General features: G+C 35.5%; 1 protein-coding gene across 1 annotated transcript in view; it reads left to right on the top strand.

The window, feature by feature from the left end:
* Positions 1–14,412, top strand: part of Il1rapl1 (interleukin 1 receptor accessory protein like 1) — a 1,145,636-nt gene extending 1,131,224 nt beyond the window's left edge. The window contains exons 9-11 of the mRNA XM_048336516.1: positions 1,330–1,473; positions 13,074–13,244; positions 13,693–14,412. Coding sequence (XP_048192473.1) covers positions 1,330–1,473; positions 13,074–13,244; positions 13,693–14,411 — 1,034 coding nt within the window. The 3' untranslated portion in view covers position 14,412. The remainder of the gene's footprint in view (positions 1–1,329; positions 1,474–13,073; positions 13,245–13,692) is intronic.
* Positions 14,413–20,056: the final 5,644 nt, after the last annotated feature.

Below are 20,056 nucleotides of genomic sequence, written 5' to 3'. Positions count from 1 at the left end.
CAATTAAATTAAGTGTAAAAACATTTAACCTGTACACATGTATATTATGTAGGCATGTATATTTCATAGTTGTTGAGGAGCAGGCCCTGATATGTGCCCTTGGGACAAAATGTCATTACTAAAATAAACATGCTGTAAGAACTGAATGTTTCTGTATCTGAGAGTACTGAAGTATTTGGGGGGAAATCTGAGATCCTGAAAGGATCTTGAGTAAATTACTTGATTTAAATGCTATGTCTTTAGGCTCATTCTTGGTATTCCAATTCTTATTAAAAACCTAATTGTGCTTCCAAATTATTTTTGCTCACTTTTAAAGTATATATAACTTACTTGTTGGTAATTTAAAGGAATTATTCAAATGACAGAAGACCATTCCTATAATTGCTAAGCTACATCTATCTTTTTTTCTTATCATATATCAGAAAATACTATTGATTGGCTAAATGGAGGATACAAACTATTACATATAATTTTTTGAATGACTCATGACATCTAGCAAAGGGAATAACTTATGCTTGGGCAATTACTTCTGTAAAATACAATACCACAGAATTTTTTTCTCTAATTCATTTATATTCAACTTTTCAAAAATAAATGTTTAAATTTATGTACAGCTTTGGACCTCTTGGCAGGAGTCAACATTAATTAGGTAGTTCTCCCAAAACTCAATGAAAAATGTTGCCGCCTAGGAACTATGTGCTTTGAGTCCTTCATTTCCCTTCTCCCCAAACTCTCAAGTGTAAAGAATCAAGGTTCACATTGGCTAAGTGCAGAAGCTGTGCTAGCTTAAAATCTTCATTTCTTTTTATCACCTCCACAAGCATAGTTTCCACAATCTCCACGGGAGATAAGTTTATGCATAAGAGTTGCTGCACTCAGACCAACCCAGTACTATAATTTTCAATCAGGTATTCGTACTTCTTTTAGTCCAAATGCAATCTACCAACCAAGTTTCATTTTTACCATAAGCAATGTTACTTAGCAACATAGTCACAACATATCATCTTATGCAGTAACCGAGGAAACAGAGCTAAAAGTTACAGAAAGGTCAAATTCTTACATAAGCTGGTATGTTGGTCTACGCCTGTAAATCCAGCACTCAGGAGGTAGAGGCAGGAGGATTATCCACCCATTCAAAGCTAGCTGGGAAACAGAGGGAGACTCTATTTCACAAAAATGAGTAACCATCTCATGTATAAAGAAAAGTTATTGTGATCTACTACCTACATTGGGTCTCAAATACAACATGGTGAATTTAAATTGAATTCATGACTTTTAAGTGTGAATATTTTCTAATACTCTATTGTTGCTTGTTTGTTGGTTTCTTAGAGCTAATGTACACAGTTGAACTTGCTGGAGGGCTTGGTGCTATTCTTTTGCTGCTTGTTTGTTTGGTGACCATCTATAAGTGTTACAAGATAGAAATCATGTTGTTCTACAGAAATCATTTTGGAGCTGAGGAACTAGATGGAGGTAAGATAAATTCCCTGTTCTATTATTGTTCCTGAATATTCTTTTTTTTCCTGCTTTTCTTTAATGGATGCAAAAGAAAAGTTACCTGCACTATTCACTGAGTTTCTTGGTCCATCTTTTGTATAGAAATGCATGTATGAGGCTTTGGCGCCAAGAGGAATTTTCCTCTGAATGCTATGAAGCAACTACCATTTTGCAAATTGTATTCTAAACAGCACTTACAAATTACAAACACTGATTGCAATGCTATCAGAGTGCTCATTTCTCTCACCTTGCAATCAGTACTGAAATGCCAGCTTTACTTTTCTATAGGTAAGGAGTGTCTCTTTTAATTGTATGTCCTAGCCCAGGAATTTGAAGTGAATCTCAATTTGTTCCTGCTTAGACTGATATCAGTTATAATAAACTGTACTGAATATTTTAGCATTCAACCAGCAGTATTTTCAATATTGTTTATTTAGCTATATTTAGATAGGCTAATTTTTATTCTAAATGTGGACCAACAGCTTAAAAAGTACACAGCCACATGGTTTTCATAATAACACATCTAAAACATTTTACTCAGATTGAACAAGTAAATAGTATTTTCATGGAAACTGTAATTGTTCTTTGATTTTGGTTGGACAAGAATAATATATATAATGTATATATAATATCTTAAATATATTATGTGTAATATACATATATGTATATGGAGAATTTTAGGTCCATAACACTGAATTCCCTAAACCACACATTATAGAACTTAAGAAGACTGAAGTTGGTATTTTTCCTCCTTTTTGGTCATTTAGAAAATATAAGGTACACTTGTAGTGTATGAACCATATACAATCTGACAATGAATCATGCAAATGATAAAGGTTTCTTGATCATATTTATACATTTATCTTTACCTTTCTTTTTTCTTTTTGTGGTAATAGGGTTTGAACTCAAGGCCTCATGATTTCTAGACAGGCATTTTACCACTTGAATCATACCTCAGTCCTTTCTCACACAGGTTTTTTTGTGTGTGATAGGGTTACACATTTTGCCCAAGCCCATGCTTCTATTCTATTTTAAACTTCGAATAGTCATAGGAATGGCAGGTATATCAACACTCCTAATTTGTACCCTTGAGATAGAGCTTTGGTTAACTTTTTTATCTGGTCTGCCTTAGAACCACAATCCTCCCTAACTTAGTGTTTTTACTGTTGTTTGTTTTGACAAAGAATTTCACTATGTAAGTGAGCCAGACCCAAAGAAACATAGACTCTATGGTCTCCCTCATTGGGAATAATTACTACACGTCTAGGACAATCCTAGCAGAAGATCACAATAGCTCAAAAGCTATGTCCATATGAACACATAAGATGATGCTAAGTGAAATGAACTCCAAGTTATGGAGTGTTTATCATTTTTATCATCATTTTATCATTTTTGCTGTTATTTTCAACATACCATGTGAAATTATACCCTTTTTCTTTTGTCTTTCTTTCCCATAGTTTTACCCCTGATGTCACTGTAAAGGATTTTGGTATCCTAGATATTGTATATAGGTATTGAAACTAGGGAAGGGAAAGCGAATATCAAAACTGAGAGACAAAAGCTAAAAAAAAACCAAATGAATGCAACAGCAATACTTACAAAACTATGTGGTGTAAACCAACTGCACAAATCATGGGGGGGGGGGGGAGAAATGGGGAAGGGGGAAGGCGGGGGAGGGAGAGGAAATGAAGGAGGAGGTAACAAGTTGGATAAGAAATGTATGCACTGCCTTATGTATGAAACTGTAACCCCTCTGTACAGCACTTTGACAATAAAAAATGAACAAAGAAATAAGTAGAATTTCACCATGTACCCCAGGATGACCTGGAAAATTGCCAGTGCCAAAGTTATTGTTGGAACAGTATACCAAGATAAGAGATAGACACTTAGAATTAGCTTTTCTTTTTTTTTTATTAAATTTTGCTGATAAGGTGTTGTGCAAAAGGGGTACAGTTACACAATAGGGAAGTGAGTACATTTCTTGTGATATCTTACACCCTCGTTTTTCTTTCCCTTAGAATTATCCTTTCTAAGCCTCACAAAAATTTTATATTATGATCTTCATTTAACTGATGAAGAAACTGTGGCTTCCATAGGTTAAATAACTTAAGGAGATAATGCCAGTATTACTCTAAGTGTCCCAGATGGTATTTGAAATAAGACCATTTTCAAACTCTATTTTATTGAATATTGAAGCCCTAGTTGTGTAACTTTTAGTATACTCATTTGAACTAAAAAATCTGGTATTAGTCATATAATTAGAAGATGAAAAGCCATATTATTTAAACAAACCTCATATCCATCCACCCTGTTTTGAGTGTTTATTATGCATTCTGAATCATATGAGTAATTTTTACCAAAACCATCAACTTTTAGTGAATTTTGTTTTGACTTATCATTTTCTGAGAATAACAATTAATAGGGCCAGGCACTAGTGGTTCATGCCTCTAATTCCAGCTACTCAGGAGGCTGAGATCTAAGGATTTCAATTCAATGCCAGCATGGGCAGTAAAGTCCATGATACTCCAATTAACTGCCAAAACAAAGCCAGAAGTGGAGCAAAAAAAGCTCAGAGACAGCACCCAGGTACTGAGCTCAAGCCCCAGGACCAACAGAAAGAATAATGGAATATAATGGAAAAAGTAAATGATATGCATTTGAACTTATAGTGTCATGATGTTTCTTTCGGAGATTGTGCTACTTATATACACTTACATTGTTTGGGTGAACCTAATGAACTTCATTGTTATTCTGAAGCTGTTATGTCTTCACTTTATCTAAAGTATATTAAGAAAACAAGGCAAACAACGACTAACAAGTCATATTTTAACTAACCTAATGGATTTCATTGCTATTTTGAAACTGTTGGGTCTTCACTTTTCCTAAAGTATATTAAGTAAGAAAATAAAGCAAATAACTACTAACAAGTCATATTTTAACTAATGAAAATGTTCTCTCAGAAAGTAATTTAGTTAATAAATGCTTTAAGGTTTGTTTGAACCCTATCCCTAGGGCCACCTTGAACATAATCAGGGATATAATTATTAGGGCTTTCCTTGATATGCTACTATGAATGTATTAAGTCCAAAGAAAAGCAAGACAATAAAAAACAGGATAAAGCAAGATAAAGTTAATGTACAAATAATTCTCCTAAAAAATGAAACAAAAGAACAAAAATTGCCACGTGCTACTAGTAGCTCAAGCTTGTAATCCTAGCTACTCAGGAGGCTGAGATCTGAGGATTACAATTCAAAGATAGCCCAGGCAGGAAAGGCCATGAGTTTCTTATCTCCAATAAACTACCCAGAAAAAGCCAGAAGTGGCACTGTGGCTCCAGTGGTAGAGTGCTAGCTTTGAGCAAAAGAGAAGCTAAGGGACAGCATCTAGGCCCTAAATGCAAGCTCCAGGACCAGATTTTTAAAAAAGAAAAGAGAACAAAGATTGGCAAGGCAGAGATTGTTCAAATGTGTTTAAAAGAAACAAAAATTTACTACAAGTACAATCACATCTACACCCTTCCTGTAATAACATAGATCTGCTTCTGTTGAGGTACTGACCAGGGTCACATCCTTAATTTTTCTACCCCACCATATCTCACTTGACTCCTAGATAGTCCAGAAACAATCATCACAACAATTCTACAGTAATAACAATAATGTAGCAAGTGTAAGAATCCAAATCTCAGCATAAGTTTAATGCCAATGAATTTCAGCTCTTTAATACTCTAGTTTTCTTAAAGTCATCCTTGCTAAGCAAAACTGGCTATTAAGTTCTTATTCCAGTGTGTGGTTTAAAAAATAGCCAGGCACTGGTGGCTCATACCTATAATCCTAGCTACTCAGGAAACAGATCAGAGCATCAAGGTTTGAAGCCAGCCCAGGCAGGAAAGCCCATGAGACACTTTTCTCCAATCAACTCCCAGAATACTGGATGTGGTGTAACTCAAAACTGACTTTGAGGGGGAAAAAAGAGGTCAGGGACAGTAGCATACCTAGCTCCTGAGTTCAAGCTCCAAATAAAATAAATAAACTTTCAAAACCTTTGCCAATCCAAGATAACTGACTTTTAGTTTGGAATTCCATTTTTTCTGGGTTAACATCCATTTTTAAATTGAGAACTTCAATCCTATCTCCTTCCTTTTCTCTCAAGAAGAAACTTGTTTCCTTGACAATAAAGAAAAAACATTAAAAACCTCCCATGGTCCTGGATTGGGAGGATTAATATAGCCAAAATGGCAATATTGCCAAAGGCTGTCTACAAATTCAATGCAATACCTATTAATATCTCAACACCATTTTTTAATGAAATAGAGGACGCAAAACTAAGTAAAGTGAGCCAGACCCAAAGAAACATGGACTCTATGGTTTCCCTCATAAGAAATAATTAGCACAGGTTTAGGCAAGTCACAGCAGAGATCACAAGAGCCCAATAGCTATACCCTTATGAACACATAAGATGATGCTAAGTGAAATGAACTCCATGTTATGGAAGCAACTGTTATATCACTGTTGCAATTACTTTCAACATGCCATGTGAAACTGTAGCTTCTATTGTTGATGATCCTCTTGTATCCCCTTCCTGTGGTTGTACCCTCACTATTACTCTATCTCATTCCAGTACACTGGATACTGTATATACTGGTATTAGAACTAGGGAAGTGAAAGGGAATATCAAAATTGAGAGACAAAGTATAAAAAGACAAAGGACTCCAAAAGCAATACTTGCAAAACCGTTTGGTATAAATCAACTGAACAACTCATGGGGGGAAAGGGGAAGGGAGAGGGGGAGGGGGGAATGAGGAAGGAGGTAACAAACAGTACAAGAAATGTACCCAAGGCCTAACGTATGAAACTGTAACTTCTCTGTACATCACTTTGACAATAAATAAGTAAAAAAATGGAATGCACCAACAAACACTAGTAAACATAAATTAAAATAGCTTCCAGACCCTCCCCTCAAAAAGAAGGGGGCAACTGTCAGAGAGGAGAGTGTCAAAGACACTTCAGAATAAAGAACAAATGTACTGGCAAAAAAAAAGAAAAAGAAAAAACTTAAATAAAAAACAAATAAATAAAAATTAAATTAAAAAGAAACTTGTTTCTAGGGAAGTTACATATAGAATTCTGCTCACATTGTTTTCAGTATAAGGCCTATTCAAATTTTGATGGTTATAATGAAGCCTTCTTATTCTAAAACTTGCACATCCTATACTACTGCACTAACGCCCACCTCTTGAGACTTTTAGCATCAATACTGGCTGCTACTCCAGTTAGGATGCAAGGGAAGGCAATCAATGTCTAGCAAATGGCTCTTTGGGGCCAGGTATTTTGCTATATGATAGGGATTCATTTACCACCAGACATCTTCACAAAGTTTCTCTTTGATTTTATTTTAGTTGCTTTTTTTCAGGGCTGGTGATGGAAGCCAGATCTTTATGCATACTTGGGAAACTACACACCCAGCTCAAAGATGTTATATTGTAGATTAGGAAATATAGTCTCAAATGAGTTATATTAAAAGCATAGCAGTCAGAATTTGAGCTCAGCTGCTTTTTCTTTACTATATAATCCCAGCATATTTTTCAATGTAATTTTATTTTTTGTTTATTGTAAAGGTGATGTACAGAGGAGTTACAGTGTCATAAGCAAGGAGATGAGTACAATTCTTGTCTAGCATTATTACCCTTCCTTCCACCCTCATGTTCTCCTGCTATCCCTCCCCCTCCCTGGTTCCCCTCCCCCACCAAGTTGTAAAGTTCATTTCTAACAGTGTCTTGTGAGTATAGCTGTTACATTGGTTCACCCTTTGTCCTTTGTCTCACCATTTCTGTCATTCCCAAAGTATTTTTTTAATTAGTACCAAGCATACCACACCTGTATTCCCAACACTTACAAGGCTGAGGCAGGAAGATTGGGAGTTTGAGACCAGCCTAGACAACAAGATCCTCTCTCAACTGTTTTTTTTTTAATTAGTATCTTAATTAAGTGTTGGGTTATATGTAGATTAAATAGTCTAACCTAGTACTGAATAGTAAAAAAAATGTAAAATGGAACAATTTTATAAAATTTCAAAGTACAAAACTCAAGCAATTTTATTTTAACATAAAATTTCCAGAGGCTAGCATAACAGAATTGAAATGAAAAGTAAGTACAGCTTAGGTAGAGAGCCTTCCTACCATCGTGTGAGGCTCTTGGTTCAATCCCTGGCCATCTCAAAAAAAATAAGAAAAAATGAGTGAAAGCTATTAAAACATGCTTTCAATAATCACAAAATTAAAATATTAAAATTAAATTGCTTAATGCATACTCATTAAAAGATTTTGACTTAGTTTTACAACATATTGTTACCTAAAAATATATGTTAGAATTATGAGAATGCATTGGAAGACAAAAATGTTTTCTAAAACATGGGAAATATGCAGAGATTACATTTTTAAAACAATTATTTACTCAAATTATATCAATGGCAATTTATAGTAATCATAGATTATTGTGCTAACATGGTAACCCTACATACACAAAATGACATTTGTAGAAAAAAATATACAATACACCCTTGAGTCCTCCCGTCTGATTGTGCTAACCCATTTACTAACTGATGGCTTCTGTCACTAGTCAGTTTCACTTATGTAACTTAGAAATACTTGATAATGATAAAAGAAATGGCGAACTAAAGACATCTGACAACTATTCAATAGATAAAGGTTAAAAATCTACTAAGGATCTGAATGTCAATCTCAAACCATTACTGTTGTCAGCATTTCTCTTTCCTAGGCTAGATTCAATCTAGTTATCACATTCTTCTTAAATAATGCATTGTCAGATTTCATTCTCTATTTGTTAAAAAAGCTATCTTATTCTAAATATCTATGAATCCTCTGATTTCTCAGTCCTCTTAAAGAGCATTGATACTTATTTTCATCATATGTTAAAAAGAAAAATGTGCTTATTTATCAGCTTTTTAAGCTCATTTTTATTCCTGGTACAGTTTCAATGTTGATTCCCCATAAAGATTATTTAATAATATTTAACCTTTTTCATTTTTTAATTTAATTTAATTTAACTGTAAAGGTGATGTACAGAGGGGTTACAGTTACACAAGTCAGGCAATGAGTACAATTCTGTGGAGCATTGTTACCTCCTCCCTCATTTTTTCCAACTTCCCCCCCTTCCCTTCCTCCCCATGCTGTAAAGTTCATTTCCAACACTGTTTTGTGAGTATCACTGTTGCATCAGTTCACCCTTTGTCTTTTGTTTCACCATTTTGTTATTCCTCATCCCTTCTCCAAATCAGATAAACCTATATGTAAGATACAGGGTACCAAAATCAAAACAGTGACAACAAGGGATAAACCAAAGGGAAAAAATGAAAGAAAAAAGAAATAACTTCACATGGAATAAAAACAGAAAACTCCTCTGGTTTCCATATCTTGGAGTTCAAATAGCATCATTTTATATGTTCATATGTACATAGCTATTGAGCTATTGTGATCCTCAGCTAGGACTACCCTAGGCATATACTAATTATTATAAACGAGGGCAACCATGGAGTCTATGTTTCTTTGGGTCTGGCTTACTTCACTCAATATGACTTTTTCCAAGTCTTTCCATTTCCTTACAAGTGGGGCAATATCATTCTTTCTGATGGAAGCATAGAATTCCTTTGTGTATATATATACCACATTTTCTTGATCCATTCATCTACTGAGAGGCATCTGGGTTGATTCCATATATTAACTTTACATTTCTTCCATATATTAACTTTACATTTCAGCCAGAATCTTGAAATTGTCACTGAAGTGACAGGTGTAGAACACCATACCCAACACTATCCTCTTTATACTAAAATTGTGGATTGTCACTCTTTTTTGCAGTGTATACCATCTGAATATTAAGGCCACATATTATGGAGTTGAAAGGACAAGGTTTTGGTTTTATGGTACTCCAGTTAATTAATTACCTGGTAGCCAGCTGATGTTGCTTGATGTTAGGGAAGCTTCTGCATGCCTGCACTCTGCTTCAGAACAGATTTAATCAAGGTGTGGTGATGCTGACCAGAAGCATCAGCTTTTGGGAGCTTGTCCTAAAGGAAAATCCTGAGGACCTATACTATAACTACTTAATGAAAAACTAGTGGTAGAGCCCAGCAGCCAATGTTTTAACAAGTCTTGCAAATATTTATTTATTATTTTTGCTCAAGTGTGAAAAAGTTTTCTCAGGGGCATTTACGTGGATCATATGGCTTTCTTTGAAAAATCAACAAGGAACTATAGTTCCAAACTATTCTGATCCATTTGAAAATCTAGCAATCCCTAATCACTATCCAAGACAAGCACCTTGTGTATTTTCAGAGAAAAAATAAGATTAATACAATCTCTCTCTCTTTCTCTCTCTCTCTCTCTCTCTCATAACTAAGACAAAATAGGCTCAACTTTAAGGAAAATGAACTACAGATTTAGCTATTGATAATTTAGATTATCTGTAGTCATAGATATTTTTGAGCTACCATAAAGCAGTGATAAAGTTTAAGGTAAATTTGATTGCTCTATTCTAAAGAAGGAAAAGGCAGTGGAAAGTGAAGATCACATAAAATAGAACAGCAAAGAAATTAGCAGACCTTGTGTATACGTACCACATTTTCCTGATCCATTCGTCTACTGAGGGGCATCTGGGCTGGTTCCAGATTCTCGCTATGACAAATTGTGCTGCCATGAACATTGTTGTGCTGGTGGCATTACTGTGATTTTGTTTGTGGTCTTTTGGATAGATACCCAAAAGTGGGGCTGCTGGGTCATTCTATATTTAGCCTTCTGAGGAATCTCCATACTGCTTGCCAGAGTGGCTGAACCAGTTTACATTCCCACCAACAATGAAGTAGGGTTCCCTTTTGGCCACATCCCCTCCAACAATTGTTATTGTTAGTTTTCTTGATATATGACATTCTTACTGGGGTGAGATGGAATCTCAATGTTGTTTTGATTTGCATTTATTTTATGGCCAGTGATGTAGAGCATTTTTTCATATGTCTCTTGGCCATTCTCATTTCCTCATCAGAGAAGTCTCTTTGTAAGTCTTTAGCCCACTTGATGAGGGGGCTATTGGTTCTTTGCGGTTTTATTTTGGAAAAAGGCAATTTTTTTAGTTCTGCATATATTTTAGAGATGAGGCCTTTGTCTGTTGAATGTCCGGTAAAGATCTTCTCCCAGTCTGTAGGCTCTCTGTTTATCTTGTGAGCTATGTCCTTTGCCATGCAGAAGCTCTGCAGTTTGATGCAGTCCCATTTGTCCAACCTTTCTTTGATTTGTAGCCTTTCTGGGTCTTTGTTAAGGAAGTTCCATCCTGTGCCAAGGAGCCCAAGTGTTTCTCCTACTCTTTCCTTTAGTGTTTTCAGGGTGTCTGTTTTGATTTCAAGGTCTTTAATCCATTTGGAATTGATTTTGGTGCAGGGTGATATATAAGGATCTAGTTATAGTTTGTTGCATGTGTTGAGCCAGTTTTGCCAGCACCACTTGTTAAAGAGGCTATCTTTCTTCCATACTATTGTTTTAGCTCCTTTATCAAAGATTAAGTAGGCGTAGTTCTGTGGGTTCATTTCTGGGTCTTCAATTCTGTTCCATTGGTCTTCAGGCCTATCCCGGTGCCAATACCAAGCTGTTTTTATTACTATAGCTTTATAATACAGCTTGAAGTTGGGTATTGTAATTCCTCCAGCACTGTTCTTTCTGCTTCGGAGTGTTTTTGCTATTCTAGGTCTTTTATTGTCCCATTTGTAAGGAAATGGAAAGACTTGGAAAAAATTATACTAAGTGAAGTGAGCCAGACCCAAAGAAACATGGACTCTATGGTCTCCCTTATTGGGAATAATTAGTACAGGTTTAGGCAAGTCATAGCAGAGCATCACAAGGCCCAATAGCTATACCCTTATGAACACATAAGATGATGCTAAGTGAAATGAACTCCATGTTATGGAAACAGTTGTAACTACTTTCAACGTCCTATGTGTCTGTAGCTTCTATTATTGATGATGTTCTTGTATCACCTTCCTGTGGTTGTACCTACACTATCTCTGTAATCTTATCTGAGTATATTGGAAACCGCGTATACTGGTATTGGAAGTAGGAAATTGAAAGGGAATACCAAATTTGAGAGACACAGGGTAAAAAAAGACAAACAACTACAAAAGCAATACTTGCAAAACTGTATGGTGTAAGTGAACTGAACACCTCCGTGGGGGGGGGGAGGGAAAGGGGGAGGAGGAAGGGGGCTATGAGGGACAAGGTAACAAACTCTACAGGAAATGTATCCAGTGCCTAACGTATGAAACTGTAACCTTTCTGTACATCAGTTTGATAATAAAAATTTGAAAAAAAAAAAAGAAATTAGTAGACCTTGGCTTAGGAGGAAATAGAAGACAATGTCCCAGTGAGTAGCTTTGATATTAGGAGAGGCAAGTAGAACATGCACTTGAAATTTAGATAAAAATAAATGAGATTGCTTTATTGTTAAAATTCAAATGAAGCAGAAGGTGAATAACAATTTGAAATAGGAGTCTTGGTATATCATATGTATCTTAACTGTGAGGTACATGCTGTGAACATCCAAATTAAGGAGTTCAAGATGCACATGGGAGTGAGAAACTGAGGTATAGGAGAAAGAGAATGATGCTGGACATGTAAAGTTAAGCAAGCATCTACATAGAATTGATTATTGATGTTATGGGAAAAAGGGAAATTCTCTAAGAGCTAAGAGAGAAGTGAAGTGAGTCACAGGGAAAATCGTGCAGAATGACAACATTTATAGATTAGAAGAGAGGCATCCATGAAAACGCCAGAAAATTTTCAGAACAATGTAATGTAAGGAAAGGTGATATCCACCCTTGATTTATTAGTATAAATGAGCCAGTTGATCACATATCTTCTGATTCCTAAGTTCCTAAGTAAGCTCTCAGTATTCCAGTGTTTATATTGATCTGAGAGGGTGTGTGTGTGTGTGTGTGTGTGTGTGTGTGTGTGTTGATTGGCCAGGAAGCAGTCCTTAAGCAGTTTTGTTCAAGGTTATCTACTCTACCTCTTTTAACCACTGCTCTACTTCCAGGCGCTGAGTGATTAATTGGAAATAAGAGTCTCACAGAGACTTTTCTGCCCAGGCTGGCTTCAATCCGTGATCCTCAGATCTCAGCCTCCTGAGTAGCTGGGATTACAGATGTGAGCCACCAGTGCCCAGCTCTGAAGTTCTGGGGGCATTTTTAAATCGTTTTCTTTTACTTTTTTGCTGTACTGTGGTTTAAATTCAGAGCCTCCCACTTGTTAGGTTGGTGCTCTAGCATAGAGCCATGCCTCCAGCCCCAATTTCATCATACTTTTAAGCCTAGAGAAGATACAACTGAATCAATCAAACTTCTACACTATACCTCCAAGCTAGTTTCAGATTCATTGGTATTACTGAATGTTTAATAAAAAATTAATGAAGGCTTCTTCCAGGAATGGAAGAGTAGAAAGTGTTTATGAGTATTTTCATGTCCTATTGTTTTCTTTCTAGAGTAATTATTTCAACTTTACTCTGTAATGTTTTTGACAGACAATAAAGATTATGATGCCTATTTGTCCTACACTAAAGTGGATCCTGACCAGTGGAATCAAGAGACTGGGGAGGAAGAACGTTTTGCCCTTGAAATCCTACCTGATATGCTTGAAAAGCATTATGGATATAAGTTGTTTATACCAGATAGAGATTTAATCCCAACAGGAAGTAAGTTAATGTTTCATTTGTATATTGGTTTGAATACTGTTGTGTCTGTTTAGTAGTATCATTTTATGTAGAATTTTCATTTTTTTTACTTTAAAATTAAATCTTTTTAAGGTGTTAGTTTCTTAGAAAAAGAAAACTCTTCGTGTCTTCACATGAAATTCAAAATTTGACGCCCTAGAGAAAAGACTTCATTATTCTATACAATGTCTTATTCTCTGAGCCTTGAAATCAAATGAGACATTTGCACCTGAGCAAAATATTTCTAACACTGTAACAAGGAAGGCCAAACTCTATTGAAAGTGATCGTTGGCTATTTTCATCTTCTCATTTGGTGGGTAAATTGCTATTACCTACCCACCAGCAATTTTCATTTTATATGTGAGAATCTGCCAAGGCCTTTTGGGGCCAAATGATCAGTTCACTCATTCTGACATTTTTCTCTTTGTAGCATACATTGAAGATGTGGCAAGATGTGTAGATCAAAGTAAGCGCCTGATTATTGTCATGACCCCAAATTATGTAGTTAGAAGGGGCTGGAGCATCTTTGAGCTGGAGACCAGACTTCGAAACATGCTTGTGACTGGAGAAATTAAAGTCATACTAATCGAATGCAGTGAACTGCGAGGAATTATGAACTACCAGGAGGTAGAGGCCCTCAAGCACACCATTAAGCTCCTGACGGTTATTAAATGGCACGGACCAAAATGCAACAAGTTGAACTCTAAATTCTGGAAACGTTTACAATACGAAATGCCTTTTAAGAGGATAGAACCCATTACACACGAGCAGGCTTTAGATGTCAGTGAGCAGGGGCCTTTTGGGGAGCTGCAGACTGTCTCGGCCATTTCCATGGCCGCGGCTACCTCCACAGCTCTAGCCACTGCCCATCCAGATCTCCGTTCTACCTTTCACAACACTTACCATTCACAAATGCGTCAGAAACACTACTACCGAAGCTATGAGTACGACGTACCTCCTACTGGCACCCTGCCTCTTACCTCCATAGGAAATCAGCATACCTACTGTAACATCCCTATGACACTCATCAATGGGCAGCGGCCACAGACAAAGTCGAGCAGGGAGCAGAATCCAGATGAAGCCCACACAAACAGTGCCATCCTGCCGCTGTTGCCAAGGGAGACCAGTATATCCAGTGTGATTTGGTGACAGAAAAGCAAGGGACCTCCCGTCCCTGGTAGTCTGAGTGGAATCTGCAGTTCAGTGCCTGGAACTAAATCCTCGACTGCTGCTGTTACAAACATGCATTACAATCTCTAGAACACGAGGAAAAACAGGGTCTTGTACATATGTTTTTTGGAATTTCTTTGTAGCATCAGTGTCTTCCTGTTTTACCATGTCTCTTACCATTCCATTTTTTGACTTTGTTTTGTATGTCATTAGAATTTGTAAATTTACATTTTTTTTAAAGAAGAGACTGATGTATAGATAGAAACCCCTTTTTTTGCTTCACTAGTTTAGGTTTAGAATGGGTTTTTACTTTCCTTTTCAAATTTGATTTTGCTTTTAACATTTCCTTGGGGTGCTTGGACAAATCTATCTGATGGGACAAGGAACACTGGATCCTCTCTCGGGTTCTTGCGTAGGACCATCCGGGCCATGTCGGCCTTCAGAGAGCAGTGTGACAAATGCCAGCATTGCCACTTGGGAACAAAGAGAGAGAGAGACAGAGAGACAGAGACAGAGACAGAGACACAGACACAGACACAGACACAGACACAGAGAAAGACAGAGAGAGAAAGAGAGAACATTGTTCATAGGAGGGCCCCGCAAGTCAGAGCCCTGAATCTCTTCCTTGTCCCACCTCATTCCCCATCTCTACCCTTCTTAATGGCAGCATGATGTGTAAACTCTGCGGAGGGGTGGGGATGGGTCTAACTGTCTTAACATTTAATTCACTGCTCTTCAGAATACACTCTAGACCCAAAGGTGTGCTAGTCACGTGACAGTGACCACTGCAGAGTGCTAAGAAGAGAAGATCAAGGGCATGAAAGAAAATGGGGGAGAGTGTTGTTTCCGTTTTTTAAATGAGTTGATGTACCCTTATATAAATATATATAAATATATAAATATATATGAAACAACAAAACAAAACAAAACAAAAAAACAACAAAAAACCCACAAAAAACAACAAAAAAATCAAGCCCTATATTTGATCACTTCCTGGAAAGGCATGAATGTGTTTGTGGCTGTTTTTGTTTAATATTCTACTTTCTCTTTCCCTCTATAATTTTTCTGCAAATGAGATTATGTGCAAATGCCAGGCAAGTTAATTCAAAAGGGTGAATCAAGGCAAGTAAAAACGAAATTTACACTGAAGGCTTCCAAATCTAAGGGAAGAACAGGATATGTCATCAAATATATTTGTCACCTTGTATTATACAAAATGTTATTTTCTAAAGAGTAAGAGAAAAATCTGTGAAATGTATTGTGGGGTCCTCTTGTATTTAAATGTTAACTTGTTTGTATTTACTTTTCAAGGTTACATTCAGAACTGTTTGGTTTCAGTTTGTGAACATAAGCAACAATTATAAATATCAAGGTATTTAAATAAAAACTCAGGAGGTCACACATATAAATAACAACAAAATCAGTATCCTCAAAATACACATTATTTACATAAAGTAGTTTTTAAATTAGATCAGCAAGTATTTAAAATAATTAATTTACTGTATAAATAATTAATTTAATTTTAACTATATGATTCTATCTTTCAGAAACAGAAAGCCAATACTCCCACAAAGTTCACCACTTACCATTTAGTTTTATGTTTGAAATCAATGACATAAGCAGCTAATTCATATTCATATTAAGTATGATGCAAAATCAATCACAAAGGAACCTGCAGAGGTGGAGTTATTAAAAGGAAATATTTCCTATGTAGATTTTTGTTTAAGGAAAAACAATGTGACAAAAAAAAACTGATAATAGAACTACTTTTGTGATTTATTCTTCGAAACCCGTTCCTAGTCATCATCCATGGGCTCGTGTAGAGACTATTTTATGTTTGCTTTATTCTTGTCAATCTATACTGAGGAAACAATTCTAGAGTTTGGATTAGACTATTAACTGAGTTGGTCACCAAAAAGAAAAAGTGCAAATAGCAATTGAATTCATTGGGGGAGGGCAAGATAAGATTGTAAAAGTGTAAGTGATGATTACAAGCATTTTGAACAATGTAAACTTCTCAGCATCTGTGTGCCAAGGCAAAGGAACCTTGGGATGTTCACTGCTTTCTATTTGCTTTAAAAATGTTTACTTCCCTGACAACTTGCCTGGGTCCTCTACAGTCTGTCTTTATTCCTGTGCTCCCCTTGGATCTGTGTCACATTTTCACAAACCAGAACTGAAGCTGCAAGGACACATAGAACTTTAAGGTCAGCTTTGCACATTGGGTTATTTTCAGAAACCAAGAAGGCCATTGCTTACTTTGTACTATGGACACCTGTCAGGGACTGGTGGCGGTGAACCTCATTGGACTGGATGCCAAACTCCCCCAGTGTTCAGCAAACTGTAAATGTGGCAATGGCCTTGTTTAATTCCTTGTTTATTTTTTCTTTTCTTTTTAAAAAAATTTAATTTTTTAAGTGCACGATGGCAGTGTGGAATAAATGTAAAGGAAGTAATCAGACCACAGTCATATTTTAGGCATCCATAGGTGTTAATTTAGCTGCATTGGGAGTACATTTTTTGTTCTATTTTTAGTGTAGATTTAAGCACTTTGAATAGCATGATTCAGGGACTGATGGGTAATATTTGATATTCTCACAATTTAAGAAACCTTTTTTCCTCTAATGCTTTGTCATATTTAAAAATAAAATAAATGCAAAAGAGGCTATCTATGGCTTTAGAAACATTCCTCCCAAGTATTTCTCTATCAGCTCCATATGAGAACAGTTGAAGGAAACTGATGTGTTCACATGCTCTATGTTTAACAAAAATTCTGTTAGAACTCACAATAAAATGAGAAAAAAGTATTTCCCCTAGTATTTAGGTTTCATCCTTTTTTTTCAATGGGGTACTGGGGGATAAGAATACTCTATCTGTAAAAATAAATCTAAAATGTGAATATGTTAGCCAAGCTGGGGGAGAGAATGGACTTCCAGACTTGGACATGTGTGATGTTTGGTATTGCCTGTTTTTCATCAATCGCCGCTTGAGCTCTGAATGATACATTATGGATTCAAAAGTCCATCTGGTTCTTTAGTGTAACCTCGATTTGCTGCTTATGAGCGTCCTACCCTTTATTCTGGTGCTCAGATCTTTGATTATTTAATTTTTACCCCATTCCTTCTGTCTTCTGTGGGCAGAGAAGACACTTGTATGTTGTGTAGCTAGCTGATTTAAATTTAGATCAATCCTATGAAATAAATTCAACACATGATGAGTTAAGATACCTGAACTTATTATATTTCTGTAGCTAAGCACCTGATTGTTGAGTCCATCATTTTGTAATTGTATTAATTTTTCATGATATATGTATTTGGACCCTATCAATTTAATCTTAAATATATAGATGCTGGTTTCTTCCATATTTCATGGTTAGTAAATATTTTATAATAAGAGAAAATATTAACTGAGAGCCAACCATAAACTCTACATAAGCTTTGATTATCTTAGAATAGTCATTAACTTTTCAGACATAATGTCTGTAAATTGAGACTACCATTTCTATGAAAGCATTCATTCATATATTTATCTATTTTCTAATTCTGAAATAAAACCCTAGTTCTCCGTTCCTAAGAAGCATTTTTATCTTGTGCTTAATTTTACCTTCCTTTGTTTCTTTCCCTTTTTGTGCTTTTTATTTATTTTCTTTTTGAGATGAGATCTCATTATGTAACCCAGGTTGGCCTCAAACTCTGAATCTTTATAGCTCAGCCTCCTGAGCGCTGAGATTTACTGGCATGTACCATCATACCTATTTTTATCATACTTATTAATTTTTAAAGTAGTTTTAGTTCATAGTAGTTTTAGTCCTAGAAGAAAGCTTATTGAAATTCAAAAGACCAGCATCAACTTCATATAGGTGAAATGACTAAATGGACTGAGACACATAGACACAGTAGAGGAAAAATTGGTCTCTGATTTGAACCAGGTTGGTCATTAATACTCTTTTTGATAAATGGAGATAAATAGGTTGTGAATGCAACATACAGACCCATATTCCGTAATTGTGGATATTTTTTCTAACCATACATACAGTTATTACAAAAGAGACAATGATTCAACCGGACTCACTAAATGGAGAAACTTGTCAATGGAAGCAGAGGTTATTGATTGCCTTATCACAAATCCTTCCCATTTGATTGTTCTGAACAAAGAAAGCAACCAGCAGTCACATTTTTATTATATTCAATAAAACATTTTTAACTTGAGTTTGAGGATACCTTGGACTTTCAAAACCATTACAGGAAATAATAAATCCTTTGAATTTGCGAACAAAGTTGATAGTGTTTATAAACCTATCTTCCTGGATATGAATCTCAAGACATTCATCATCAAAAAAAAACTATTGCCTTTAGAGGATAGACACATAAACTGATATTCAGATAAACTATCTTTCAAGCATTGTGGGGTCTATCATTCCTTAACATCATTCATGAAAACTTCAAGGGTGGTTATTTATTCTTCTAGGAAAGATAAATGGCCTCAGTTTGTGGAAGCCCTAGTAGATGCTGAAAAAATTTCTTATGACAAATACTTTATGCTAATATAAAGAATTGACTATAATTATTGGGATAGTTTATTCCTTCTTCACTTACTCAAAAGAGAATTTTATTGATATTCAAAATCATATAATTTGGCTGTGGTGCCTATTACACTAAACTTATTTTGGATCTAAGTTTAGTTACATTTCCTACAGTGAAACAGTATCCAACAGAATAGAAAGAGAAGAAACAACTATTTGACATGGTTTCCACCCAAAGGACTCACTTTTCTTATGCAACGATTTAGAGTTGGCTTTTAGAATTAAGTGTTTGCTAATTTCATAAATTAGGACTTACGAACAGCACAGAAAATGTTAATAATAAACTGAAGAGTACATTAGACTAGTTATTTAAAATTGTAGTTTATTCTTATGATTGATAGCAAAGTAAAATGTTAAGAAAGTGAAATGCTATGTCAAGGAGCTGAAACATCTGACTAAAACAGAATAAAGAGAAAGATGATGAGGAGGAGGAAGAAGAGGAAGAGGAAGGGGAAGGGATGAAGGAGAATAAATCCTATTCTTAATTTTATGTCTCTTGTCATCCTCAAACTTCAGTTACGTCCATTGGAAATGCACAAACAGAAAAGAAAGATCTTGCATCTAACTTTTCATTGAATGTCATATTTTTCCTTCCAGGCTCAGAACACAAAACATCTCTCCGTCACAGAAAGTTTTATATATATATATATATATATATATATATATATATATATATATATATATATATATATATATATATATGATCAAATGCTATATGTCTAATAAATATGTATGTGTGTATAAATTCCTTCTACTCATTAGTGAAATCTTCCACTAAATAGCCTCTGGGTCCACTGACAAACTCGTGTTTCTGAACTCTTCATTAAAAAAAAATAATATTTTCCTACCATTTATTGCCTTCATTGATACATCTCCCAGGGTCTTTAAATTTGAATATTATTCTCCTTCTCACAAAAGTGATAGCACTAAAAAAATCATTACACTATGTTCCCTTCACTACTAAATAAATGAATAGGACCAGAAAAAACTGCACATGAACTTCAGAGTACTACATGTAATATCAATGTTGTGTAAGTTTCAA

Source organism: Perognathus longimembris, chromosome 28 (genome assembly GCF_023159225.1).
Source record: "Perognathus longimembris pacificus isolate PPM17 chromosome 28, ASM2315922v1, whole genome shotgun sequence".
In the NCBI taxonomy this organism is placed as follows: Eukaryota; Metazoa; Chordata; class Mammalia; order Rodentia; family Heteromyidae; genus Perognathus; species Perognathus longimembris.
This window is presented reverse-complemented; position numbering and strand designations above follow the sequence as displayed.